The 13,289-nt window shown below is 43.7% G+C and overlaps 1 protein-coding gene across 1 annotated transcript in view; it reads left to right on the forward strand.

The window, feature by feature from the left end:
- The window catches only part of MTMR7 (myotubularin related protein 7), a 108,945-nt gene that overhangs the window by 85,003 nt on the left and 10,653 nt on the right, over positions 1-13,289 (forward strand). The window contains exons 8-9 of the mRNA XM_039256300.1: positions 11,495-11,604; positions 12,090-12,215. Of these exons, the coding sequence (XP_039112231.1) occupies positions 11,495-11,604; positions 12,090-12,215 (236 nt within the window). The remainder of the gene's footprint in view (positions 1-11,494; positions 11,605-12,089; positions 12,216-13,289) is intronic.

The following is a 13,289-nucleotide window of genomic DNA, read 5'->3' on the forward strand; positions in this document are numbered from 1 at the left end:
ACACGGGAAGAAATAGAAAACCTGAACAGACCCATAACGAGTGAAGAAATCGAATCAGTGATCAAAAATCTCCCAACAAATAAGAGCCCTGGACCTGATGGTTTCCCTGGGGAATTCTACCAGACATTTAAAACAGAATTAATCCCAATTCTTCTCAAGCTATTCCAAAAAATAGAAGTCGAAGGAAAACTCCCGGACTCATTTTATGAAGCCAGCATCACTCTGATTCCCAAGCCAGACAGAGATCCAACAAAAAAAGAGAACTATAGGCCAATATCCTTGATGAATACGGATGCAAAAATTCTCAACAAGATCCTTGCAAATCGAATCCAGCAGCATATCAAAAGAATCATCCACCAAGATCAAGTGGGATTCATTCCTGGGTTACAGGGCTGGTTCAACATTCGCAAATCAATCAATGTGATCCATCATATCAATAAAAGAAAAGATAAAAACCATATGATCCTGTCAATAGATGCAGAAAAAGCATTTGACAAAATACAGCATCCCTTCTTAATAAAGACTCTCGAGAAAGTTGGGATAGAAGGAACCTACTTAAACATCATCAAAGCCATCTATGAGAAGCCTTCAGCTAACATCATCCTCAACGGGGAAAAACTGAGAGCTTTCCCCCTGAGATCAGGAACACGACAGGGATGTCCACTCTCACCACTGTTGTTTAACATAGTGCTGGAAGTCCTAGCATCAGCCATCAGACAACAAAAGGAAATCAAAGGCATCAGAATTGGCAAAGAGGAAGTCAAACTTTCACTCTTCGCAGATGACATGATACTCTACATAGAAAACCCGACAGACTCCACCAGAAGCCTACTAGAACTGATCCAAGAATTCAGCCAAGTTGCAGGGTACAAAATCAACGTACAGAAATCGGTTGCATTTTTATACACCAATAATGAAGCAACAGAAAGAGAAATCAAGAAACTGATCCCATTCACAATTGCACAAAAAACCATAAAATACCTCGGAATAAACCTAACCAAGGATACAAGAGATCTGTATGATGAAAACTATAGAAAACTTATGAAGGAAATTGAAGAAGACACAAAGAAATGGAAAAACATTCCATGCTCATGGATAGGAAGAATAAATATAGTTAAGATGTCATTACTACCTAAAGCACTCTACACATTCAATGCAATTCCAATCAAAATTGCACCAGCATACTTCTCAAAACTAGAACAAACTATCCAAAAATTTGTATGGAACCACAAAAGACCCCGAATAGCCAAAGTAATACTGAAAAATAAAACCAAAACGGGAGGTATCACCATCCCAGACTTCAGCCTCTACTACAAAGCTGTCATCCTCAAGACAGTATGGTATTGGCACAAAAACAGACACATAGACCAATGGAACAGAATTGAGAACTCAGAAGTGGACCCAAAAGTATACAGCCAACTGATCTTTGACAAAGCAGGAAAGAATATCCAATGGAAAAAAGACAGCCTTTTTAACAGATGGTGTTGGGAGAACTGGACAGCAACATGCAGAAGAATGAAACTAGATCATTTTCTCACACCATGCACAAAAATCAACTCAAAATGGATAAAGGACCTGAACGTGAGACAGGAAACTATCAACACCCTAGAGGAGAAAGCAGGAAACAACCTCCTTGACCTCCACCGCAGCAACTTCTTACTTGACACATCCCCAAAAGCAAGGGAATCGAGAGCAAAAATAAACTGTTGGGACCTCATCAAGATTAAAAGCTTCTGCACAGCCAAGGAAACAACCCAGAAAATTAATAGGCAACCAACGGAATGGGAAAAGATAGTTGCAAATGACATATCAGATAAAGGGTTAATATCCAGAATCTATAAGGAACTCACCAAACTCCACGCCCGAAAAACAAACAACCCAGTGAAGAAATGGGCAGAAGACATGAACAGACACTTCTCCAAAGAGGACATCCAGATGGCCAACAGACACATGAAACGATGCTCAGCATCCCTCCTCATCAGGGAAATACAAATCAAAACCACACTGAGATACCACCTCACGCCAGTCAGAGTGGCTAAAATGAGCAAATCAGAGAACTCTAGATGCTGGCGAGGATGTGGAGAAACGGGCACCCTCCTGCACTGTTGGTGGGAATGTAAACTGGTACAGCCCCTCTGGAAAACAGTGTGGAGGTTCCTCAGGAAACTAACAATAGAACTCCCTTATGACCCAGCAATAGCACTGCTAGGAATTTACCCAAGGGATACAGAAATGCTGAGGCATAGGAGCACATGTACCCCAATGTTCATAGCAGCACTCTCCACAATAGCTAAAACATGGAAAGAGCCTAAGTGTCCATCAACAGATGAATGGATCAAGAAGATGTGGTTTATCTATACCATGGAATACTACATGGCAATGAGAAACAATGAAATCTGGCCATGTGTAGCAACATGGATGGACCTTGAGGGTGTTATGCTGAGCGAAATAAGTCAGGCAGAGAAGGACAAATACCATATGTTTGCACGTATAGGAGGATTAGGAGGAACTTGACGGAGGAACAAGGGGGAGAAGAAGAGCGGAAATGGTGGGGGAAAGGGAGAGAGGCAAACCATGAGAGACTCTTGAATGCTGACAAAAACTGAGGACTGATGGATGTGGGGGGGAAGGGGGATGGGCATGGAGGAGGGCACTTGTGGGGATGAGCACTGAGTGTTATGTGGAAACCAATTTGACAATAAACTATTTGTAAAAAAAAAAAAAAAATGCTTATGGAAGATAGTGCAACTAAAGATAGACGTGACTAATTTTAGCGAGCTTCTTTCCACAGGGCTGTAGCTGGGATTTGGCAATTCAGGAGGTCCCTGCCAGGGACAGGAAGGTGTGAGATTTGGTGAGAATGTTGGTGCTGGCAATGTTGGTGTTTGTCAGTGGGTGTGATGCACGTGGAGTGGGTCCCCGCCCGCTACATCTGCCGCATACGCTGCTTCGGTCCCCACTTCACTTATTTGCCGTCCCCATCTTAATCTTACAGGATTCCAGTGCCGACCACTGACGTTTTATATCCACCCTGACTTCCCGGCCTCTCATCATTCTCTGCCAGTCTAGACTCCTCTACTTCCAGTTGCTCTAAGTTTCCTATTTCAATGTTAAGCGTCACCTTCAGCTACATTCGCATTCATCCTGGCTCAGTTTGCATACTGATCTAATTATTGTCTATTCGTAGTGGGAGAAAAATAAGGAAACTGGAGTCCAGGGAACTCGATTCCCATCACAGTGTACTTACTGTGCCGCTAGTGTGTGAACCTGGTCCTCTTCTAGAAGCTGGGATAATTAGACCTGTGGATGGGGGGTTGTGTAGATGTAGTATAAATGTGCACGTGTATTTTTGTATTTCTTTGCCACACATTGTGTTTTTAGACACAGAATTCACTTGCAAAGATGATAAGTGCTGAGGGCATTTTTTTTGTGAACTTGCTGCTTGATTTCCTTTAGGCCAATGGTAATTAGTGTTACTGGAGTGTGTGTGTGTGTGCGTACGTGGATTTGTACAGCCATTCCTGTTGATTACTAGCTGGACCCGCACATACTCACACATGTGTGCTCATGGATACTGTTTTCGGTGCTACTGATTAAGGTAGTGCTCACAGGTAAAAGACTTAAGACCTGACTGGACCTTACAAATTTATATTATCATCCAATTCTTAAAAAAAAAAAAACACCAAGGCTAGACAAACATGGCTTTTATGGTATTATTGTACAGTGATTCCAGAAAACAGCATCATGCACAAGGCTGGAATCGTTTTATTTAAAGAAGTCACTAGTGTTGTTGGCATCCTGTGGAGAAGCGAATATACAGAAGTCTCCAATGAATGTAAAGTTCTCTGTAAAGAGGCCCCGTGCTGTTTGGCCTGCTTAGGGAGGAGCAGAGCACTCACGCCAATAACATGAACACAGTTCATGTGGCCCTCAGAAGCTACTCCGGGTCACCATGGCAGGCTCTAGGTAAAAGGCAGACTATAAAACAGACTCAACCAAACATTTCCCTCTCGCAGGCCATCATCAAAGCCTCTCTCGGAACAGTCTCACCTGCTAGGATTTTCCATGAAGGCAGCTGATTACTATTTTGCCAGTTTGTTGAAGATCACTGCAGTGGCCTTGTCTTTTGACTGTGAAATGCGGCAGGGACAAATCAAACATCAGCAGAACTCAGGTGGCCGTAAGGCTGATAGTTAAGGGAAGGCCACGTACACTTCAACTTAAGATCTAGATCCAGAAGCCCAGAAAGACCAGCATTCCACAGGGTTCAAACAGAGACTGTGTTCGCATCCTCGCGGATGCCACCCAGCAGTCATATTCGAAGAGAGGAGATTGGTGTTAGGAAATATCTACAGAAGATCATCTAAGTCTTATTTTCTCCCAAGTAAAAATTTATTTCCAGGTCCTATAATTCTATATCTTTTCTTTCTTTTAGTGTTGTTTATATATGTTTATTGGATACAGATGCCCCGTTATGTAAAACAAATACTGTTAGACCTGGCCCTTCAACTCTCGGTAAGAGTACAATTCTCTGTAATCTGTGGCATATGCCTCTGATGTCAGCTGCAGTGAACTTCGTTCAGCCAAATGGTTTGTAAATATTGGTTTGGGTTTGGCAACAAGAGTGAGCAAATCAGTATTTCTGCCTTATCTCGAGTTTATTCGAACAGGCCAGCCAGTTTTATATTTAAAAATGTAGGCACTGGTCGTCTTACTCTCCAGCGCTCCCCCATCTGTCCGTGTGTATTAATCATCTGCAGAGCCCATGGCGCTGACCCTGCCCCCGGCATTTGCTGGGAGAACACTCTCCCGGCGCTTACCTTGTTTGAGAACCTGCTTGAGGTTATTTTACTGTGCGAGTGCAGTTTTTAATGTCCCTGAAAACAGAAACGTTAGACAAAGAGCCATTCTCCGCGTGGGGAGGAAGGGGCTGGCCTGGCAGAAGACAGAGCAGCTTGTCTGTGTCCTTGCTGAGTGAGCTAAATGGAACATTCTCTCTGGCAGGCCGTCGTAGGGCCTTGTTTCTGTGAGCTGTCTGTTCCTCTCTTGCTTTTGGCACAGACCATCTCCAGGTTAGCTGGAAAGCCTGTTGTCTTTATTTTTAAACTTGCTGTCAGTTCCATGCCTTGTGGGAAGAGAAGGTGAAAAGGATCATTTGTTCTTGGGCTGAGCCTCAGGGTTTGGATGCCGGGATATTCCTCATGCTCCCTGGACTTTTTGAAATAAATGGGAATGCCAAGTAGCCCTAAGCCCTCCTATAATAACAACCGGAACATTTGGCCTGGTTAGTGAAAAGAAAAAAAAAAGTTTGCAAGGTAATGTTATCTTGTGGAAGATTTAAAGGAATCAGTGGAGTCCTGAGACTCTACGTGGTGGAATGTGTGTATTTTAGGATTTAGTTGAACACTTTAGGTCATGTCCTGAGGCTAAACAGAAAGATCAAACAGCAGGCACCCCTGGGAGTGGCGAGAGGCCCCAGAGTGCTGGAATTTCGATTCCCACTGGGCTCTGTGTGGTGACATGGGTGAGCCTGCCCCCTGCAGGAGATGAGCGGTACTGCTGGGCAGGGTCACGCGGGAGGGAAGGCAGGGCTTGCTCAGTTTGAACCAGAGGCTGGCCATCTGCCTTTGCATCAGATTCCGCAATCTTGACTTCACCTTGGCTACACACACCTGAGCACCAGGGGAGATTTAGCAGGTGCACCCTGGCTGGCTTGCTTGACGGCATCGACTGTGATGTGCTCTCCTCCTAAAACTGCCTGATGTGCTTTGGAATGCTCCTTGGCCCGGGCTTGGAGCCATCTGCCCTTTGCCTCCTCCCCTTCCTAATAGCCCTTTTGCCAAGGTTATAAAAGACAGACACATCCCTGATCACACCCTCAGTCTTATTCTGATGTATTATCCCAGGGTGTGTGAGGGAATTCACAATTTAAAACATCATTGCAGGGGTACCTGTGCAAAAAGTTTGGAGACTGCTAATCAGGTTCGTCTTCCGTGGTCACTGCTGTACCAGACCAGTATAATGGAAGGCACAGGTGTGGACAACATTGTAATTTTACATGTGCTAGGGCTGCATTAAAAAAAAGAAATGAATTTTCATAATACACTTGTATTTAACTTATATCCAAAATATTATCATTTCAACATGTAAGCATTTCAAAAACTATTAGTGACATCTTTTTTTTTTCATACTAAGTTTTTGACATTTAGGATATACTTTGCACTCACAGGATAGCTCAGTCCGGACTTGTCACATTTCAGATATTCAGCAGCCACACGTGACTAGTGTCCACACCACACTGGATAGTACGGCTCTAAGTAATAAAATGCATGTCACCTTTAAGTTGCTAGTATGTGGAAGCCCAGGAGCATTTAGGGTGGCTCATGTTTGAATTACAAACAAATAATACAATTGAGGTCGATAGTCATTGCTTCACAGCATGGACTTTGGAGCCAGGTTGAATCCCAGCAGCACTGTTTATCAGCTGGTGACCTTGGGCAAATTCCTTAACCTCTCTTTGCATTGGTTTCCGCTTTTATAAAATAAAGATAATAATAGCACCTTCTTCATATGATTGTTAGGAAGATTAACAAGCTATTGTATATAAAACACCTGAAGAATGTCTGGCATCTGGTAAGTACTTGTTTAAGTTTTGCTCTTATTAATAGTACTGGTACTAGTTATGGTTAAACCCAAGGTAGCTGTGGTGTGATGGCAGAAACTTGACACTTGTTTGTCACAAGACTTGTGTTCTTCTCCCATTGATCACTTTGTGTTCTAACCTTTTTTTTTTTTTAATTTTTTAATGTTTACTTATATTTGAGAGACAGAGTATGAGCAGGGGAGGGGCAGAGAGAAAGGGAGACACAGAATCCGAAGCAGGCTCCAGGCTCTGAGCTGTCGGCACAGAGCCTGACACAGGGCTCGAACTCACGAACGTTGAGATCATGACCTGAGCCGAGTCAGAGTGTTCTAACCTTTAAGAGCCTCAGCTCTGAGATTTGGGTGTGAATGAGTCTGTACCTCCTACTGGTCAGGACACCTAGGCTGGATGAACATACATACGTATATATATGTATGTGTACATACATATGTATGTATGTATGTTTATGTATATGTATGTATATATCTCATAGCTCCCATTTTTTAATCTTCTGTCTCCTGGCATAATTTATATGTATTATCTCTTTGCACCCTTCAAGTAACTCTCTGAGGAAGGTTTTATCCCCGTTGCGCCCTTGAGCAAATCAAGGCTTGGTAACTAGCCCCAGGTTGCATTGATGGACAGAGCTGGAGTTTGAATGTAGATTGGACTCTGAAGCCCATGGCTTTGAACAGTACCACATGCTGTCGCCCATGCACACATGGTGATTATTACTAAAATGTACAGGTTAGTTCACGTAAAACTAAAATCTAAGGCCTTACCATTTTCCCAAGTTGTCAGATTAAGCTAATATGAAATATCTTCTGATAAGAACATCTAGAAATGCCAGATAAATACAGCAACCATTTACGTGAATAATTTACTTGAATAAATGAACTCGTAAGAAGAGGAATAAGCAAATCAGTTACTCAAGTCCACAGGAGACACCACTGCACATCCACTAGGGAGGCTGTGATCAAGAAGACCAGTGATAACAAGTGTTGTTGAGGATGTGGGGACGTCAGAACCCTCTCCACTACAGGTGGGAATGTAACACAGTGCAGCTGCTGTGGGAAATGTTCTTCTGGCATTTTCTCAAGTGGTTAAACCTGGTGTTACGTTGTGACGCAGCAAGTCCGCTCCTATGTATGTCCTCATGAGAGATGAAACATGTTTCCACATGAAACTTGTACATGAATGTTCATAGAAAAGTTATTCATAATAGCCCAGAAGTAGAAATAACCCAAATGTCCACCAGCTGATGAATGGATTAAAAAATGTAGTGTATCCATCCAGTGACATATTTAGCCTTAAGGAATGAAATACTTATGTGCTACAACTTATATGAACCTTGGAAACATACCAAGAAACTACTCACAATGAACTACATATCATATGATCCCGTTTGTATGAAGTATCTTGAATATGCAAATCTATACAGAAAGACTGTAGATTAGTGATTGTCTAGGGCGGGGATTGGGGGAAATGGGGGTGACTGTAATCGGTAGGGGGATTCTTTTAGGAGTGATGAAAACATTCCAGAATTGATTATGATGATGGATACACAACTCTGTGAATATACTAAAAGTCATCATACACTTTAAGTGAGTGAATTTTAAGTTAAATTCTATTACAAAACTGTTAGAGAAAGAAAAGAAGAAATTTCCAGGTGCCAAAAAGAAAGGATGGGGGATGGGGAGAGCAATCCATTTTATGTGTTGTGGGAGCCTTCTATTCTGCTCTATTTCAAATGTGTAAAACCTTGGATTGCGAGTAACTTGTTCTGCGAGTGTTCCCCAAGACAAGCAAACATGTCTAATACATTTTAACTTGATAAACGAGGGATGCCTTGCAGTACGAGTAGTACGTGATGCCGAGTGTCACAGGATCACAGCTGAGCCAGTGGTTCTTGAAATTCATTTTGATATACGACTGTTTTGGATTATGTGTTTCTGGAACAAATTATACTTGCCAACCAAGGCTTTACTCTATATTAAACTCAGTCCCAGATTACTGTTCTGCTAGGACATATTCTTGGGGTGCTAATCCTGTATCTTTTTTCTCTGACTCTTTGTTACCTGAGAACACTGTTTCTTGGTGTATTGTAATTTTTTATTGTATACTCATCTTCAGTGAAGATTTGCTGTGGGATTCCACAGAATTAAGGAAGTGTTGCTCCTGAGCAGTTTTTGGTTTGCTTCTGCCACTTAGTTTAAGACTCCAGCCCAAATATGAAAATTTATCAACTGGGGTATCCTGCATATACAGAAAATATCATTTTGGATCCCAGACATGTATGAGACGAGACCTAGGGTTTCACCATCTCAGGACAATTTTTCCCTCTTAGGATAAATTTTTTTTCTTCATGTGGAGTCCAGGTAGTCTGGTCATCACCCTGAGTCCCTACAATGGATTATTTTTAATGGCTCAGTTTGATATAGGGAATCTCAGTCCCAAGCCCTGTCCAGAACACAGACCCAGAACTTGATCTAGCCTCTGTTCCAGTTATACTTGGCATACTGATGCATGTAGTCCCCCACATTCCCCTGACCCCCACTAAAAATGATAAAGAAATGGTAAAAAAAAAAAAAAAAAAAAGTTAAGACCTGAAAGAGTGAGACAGTGGGAGAATGGGAGAGGAGGTGGCAGCAACAAAAATTTCAACACTGAAAAAAATGTCAACAGGGGTGCCTGGGTGGCTCAGTCGGTTAAGCATCCGACTTCGGCTCAGGTCATGATCTCACGGTTTGTGGGTTTGAGCCCCTCATCGGGCTCTGTGCTGACAGCTAGCTCACAGCCTGGAGCCTGCTTCACATTCTGTGTCTCCCTCTCTCTCTGACCCTCCCCTGCTCACGCTGTCTCTCTCTCTCAGAAATAAACAAACAAAAAAAAGAAAAAAAAATGTCAACACTGGATGAATAATAACTGGTTAACCAACTAGAGAAAGGCTGAAATTTATAGTGGGAGTGGTGTGAAACACAGAAGCAAGCCACAAGTTCCCACGGACCCTCAGAAAGCTCCAGAACATTCAGGTTCCTCTGAATGTCTGTCCTTAGACATCCAGCCTCCTCCCTCACCTGTGCTGCCCATTGAAGGCTCTTCCCTCACCTTCACAAGGAAAGATTAGTGATGAACTCCGTTCTCTAGCTGCATGTTTGGTCACCGGAGACGTGCCTCCAGCAGGAGGAGTTGGGAATTTTGCCTGAACGTGTTTATAATACGGTTTTCTTAAGTAGGGCTTTTGCTGGGAATTTTGGTATTAGTTCCTTCATCATTGCTGCCATTCGTGACTCAGAATTTAAGTACTTGTGTGTGTGTGTGTGTATTGTTGCTCTCAAATTGCAGGAAATTAGAGTGAGCTGTCTGTTACCTGGCATATTTGAGGAAAGGACAGCCAGTAAATTAAATATCATAGTTAATGGTTATCTGTATTCAAATGTGTAATACTTTGGAAGAGTTAACAGAGGTGGATGTGGGAGGTTAGAGTTAGGACACTTAGATACAGTGTAATACACCTTTCCTGTTTTAAGCACGAAGAAATAAAGGCTCACAAAGTGGAAATGGCTGGTGCAGGACCATAGAGCCACTTCCTGACAGCAAGCAGGGCGGGGCGGGGGGCGGGGTAGGAAAAAGCGCTTGCTGCTCCCTCCATGTGTCACTGCATCACGGAGTACGAAAAAATAGACTGAAGCAAACAACCGTTAATCTATGGAACATGATTTGTCATTGACTGATTTATAGGATTTCTCAAAATGGCTTCCTAGGTACAAAACCTATAAACTTTGGAATGTAATTTCTGATCCATAGTCAGAATACTAGCTCTAAAGCTTTTTCATGCTTTGTGTTAACTCTAAGCTCTAGAGATGAAATTGCTTGTGATAATTTTATAGAAGTGTTGAGATGCCCGCCTTAGTCGTGTATATATATATAGATATCAGTGTCAGTCTAGCTTATCTTTATTTTCAGTCCAGGGAAATCCCTGAACTTGATGCTGCAGAAGCAGTTGAGAAGGACAGGTTCTCATTTTTTAAAATTTCTTTTTTATTGTTTATTTTCTGAGAGACAGAAAGTGCAAGCAGGGGAGGGGCAGGGAGAGGGAGACAGAATCCGAAGCAGGCTCCAGGCTCTGAGCTGTCAGCATGGAGCCCCATGCGGGGCTTGAACCCATGAACCATGAGATAATGACCAGAGCCGAAGTCAGATGCTTAACCAACTGAGCCACCCAGGTGCCCATAGGGTTTGAACTCACAACCCTGAGATCACAACCTGAGCTAAGATCAAGAGTCAGATGCTTATTTGACTGAGCCACTCAGGCACCCCAGGCTTTACTCCTAGTGGGTGGGGGTTGTTGGCAAGAAAAGTTGGAACATTTCTTTTTAAGATGTTTTGAATAGTTCTGTTTCATTTTTTCACAGTGGTCCTAAACCCAAGTGGTTGGGTGTTGTAGAGTTCTAACTGGGCGGGTGCTGGGGGGGCGTTAGGAGAATTTTGTCTAGTGTGTGCATTCACATACGCCTTAGTGGCCCATGGCGAGTAGCATAAATCCATCTTTTCTGCTGGACACTTACTATGGTAACAGTCAATGATTTTCATTAATATTAGGATTTAAACTTTACACATATAATACTTGTGAACAAATGCGACATCCCTGATGACGGGAGACAGTAGAAGAGCTTTACTTGAAGTAGTTCAGTGGAATCCATTTTATTAAGTATGGGCATTTATCTTGACTTAATTTCTTGCAGAAAATATTACAATGAAGGAACCATTCACCAACTACCTGCAAATATGATCAGACGTAAAATACGAAATTGCCTTTATTTTGCTTTTGTAACATGATTTATCTTGCAGTGTGTGAACTTAAATCTCCCTCGATGAGTGACTTTCTGTGGGGACTGGAGAACTCTGGCTGGTTAAGGCACATTAAGGCCATCATGGATGCAGGAATCTTCATAGCAAAGGTGGGTGAGAAGGGGGGAGCAGCCAGCAGACTGGCACTTGGACTTCAGAACGGAGATCATGCTTTATCTCATCGGCTGCGGCCGCCATGCTAAGCTGTGCTCGCCAAGCGGAGAGCTGGCTTGGCAGACCACAAGTTGACCCTCTGATTTTGCCAAACAGAGTACAGTGTACAATCTTTCCCTTTTCGGAAATGATCATGGCCAGCAACAACGGCAGAATTTCAGTATTGGGAAAGTCAAGGTGGAACCCAGAGGGGAAGAGAGGGTGGCTTCTGGGTGTGATGGGAAGCCCCAAACCAGCCCCTGCTCTCTCCTAACTGGGTGGGGCATGAACACTAAATTAATGAGCCATTTTCAGTTAGGTGGGTTTTTATTTTATTTTTTTTAGCTTTCTCTTTCTGTGGGTATAAAACCAACCCTAGTTCTGATGAGACATTTCTCTGGTAGCCATTCTTTCCGACTCTTCGCCGGTCCGTGTGTTTCAGGCGGTTTCAGAGGAAGGGGTGAGCGTGCTCGTTCACTGCTCCGACGGCTGGGACCGGACGGCCCAGGTGTGCTCGGTGGCCAGCCTCCTGCTGGACCCGCGCTACCGGACCCTGATGGGCTTCATGGTGAGTGCTGCAGCCCGCCTCGCGCCCCACGCACGGCCGGGCGGGGTGGGCAGCTTTTGGCAGGCTTTTCGCCTCTCATCGTTCTCTTAGTGCATCAGCAAAGTTAAAGGGGAAAAGGTGGAGAACGGTCTCAGAGTGAAGAAGGGAAATGAGTTTCCGGGATGTCGGGACCCATTCAAATTGGTGCTACTCAATGTGAATTTGGGGGTGAATATACAAGCTATTCAGTGGTTTGCAAAATAGTGAGTTTTATATCCTCTTTGCTCCTAAATATTTCATGTTTGAGGTAACACGTGAACATGTGCTAACAGGAAACACTTTTCGGAAGAAAATGCTCGGAGGAAGCATTTTCTGTGTTGCGCACACAAAGTCTTTGGGAGGAAGAACTGTTGTCATTGACTGCCTTCATTTTTTAGGTAGTCCTTCACAGCTCTGGAGGAGAGTATTGAGAATTTCAGTTTTTGTGTTCTTTGTTGAAATTATCAAGTCTGTCCTTTCCTAGATTTTCACCTTTTAGGTGTGCGTCACAGCGTGACGCTACATCCAGGTGCAGAATATTTGTGTAGTTGCCTGGAGCTGTGCCGCTTTGGCCGAGGCGGAGCCCTTGTCTTCAGATCACAGCAGGGGCTTCCTAGTGCCTGGCAGGACGCCTGGTCCTTGCCTCTTGAGCCAGGATTTGGTAGAAAGTGCTCCAGTGGGTCCTGAATCCGTGCTGGGATGGATGTGGACAGAGAAGCCTGAACGCGTTCTCTCTACTGCTCTGTCCCCTTCATCGAGTTGTATCAGCCGGCACTCGGGGGACAGGACAGAAGAGGCAGAGGCGGTTTGCTTTATGGGCTTTCGCTTCTGTTTTTCAAAGTGTCTGAGAACTTCCGGTGACCTGTGATAACGCTGAGACTTCAGGGGTACTCCTGCGTCAGACCCCTCCCCCGGAACGAGGTTAGGGTTCCTTCATTTCCATTAGGAGAGCGGAGGGTTTCTGGGGCACACGCTCCTTCACGCCATCCTCCACCACCGACTCTGATTCTGCCCCATTAAATTTATGTCATCACGGGCAAATTGCACCCACTCCAT

This window comes from Hyaena hyaena, unplaced genomic scaffold (assembly GCF_003009895.1).
Source record: "Hyaena hyaena isolate Hyena2069 unplaced genomic scaffold, ASM300989v1 scaffold_562, whole genome shotgun sequence".
In the NCBI taxonomy this organism is placed as follows: Eukaryota; Metazoa; Chordata; class Mammalia; order Carnivora; family Hyaenidae; genus Hyaena; species Hyaena hyaena.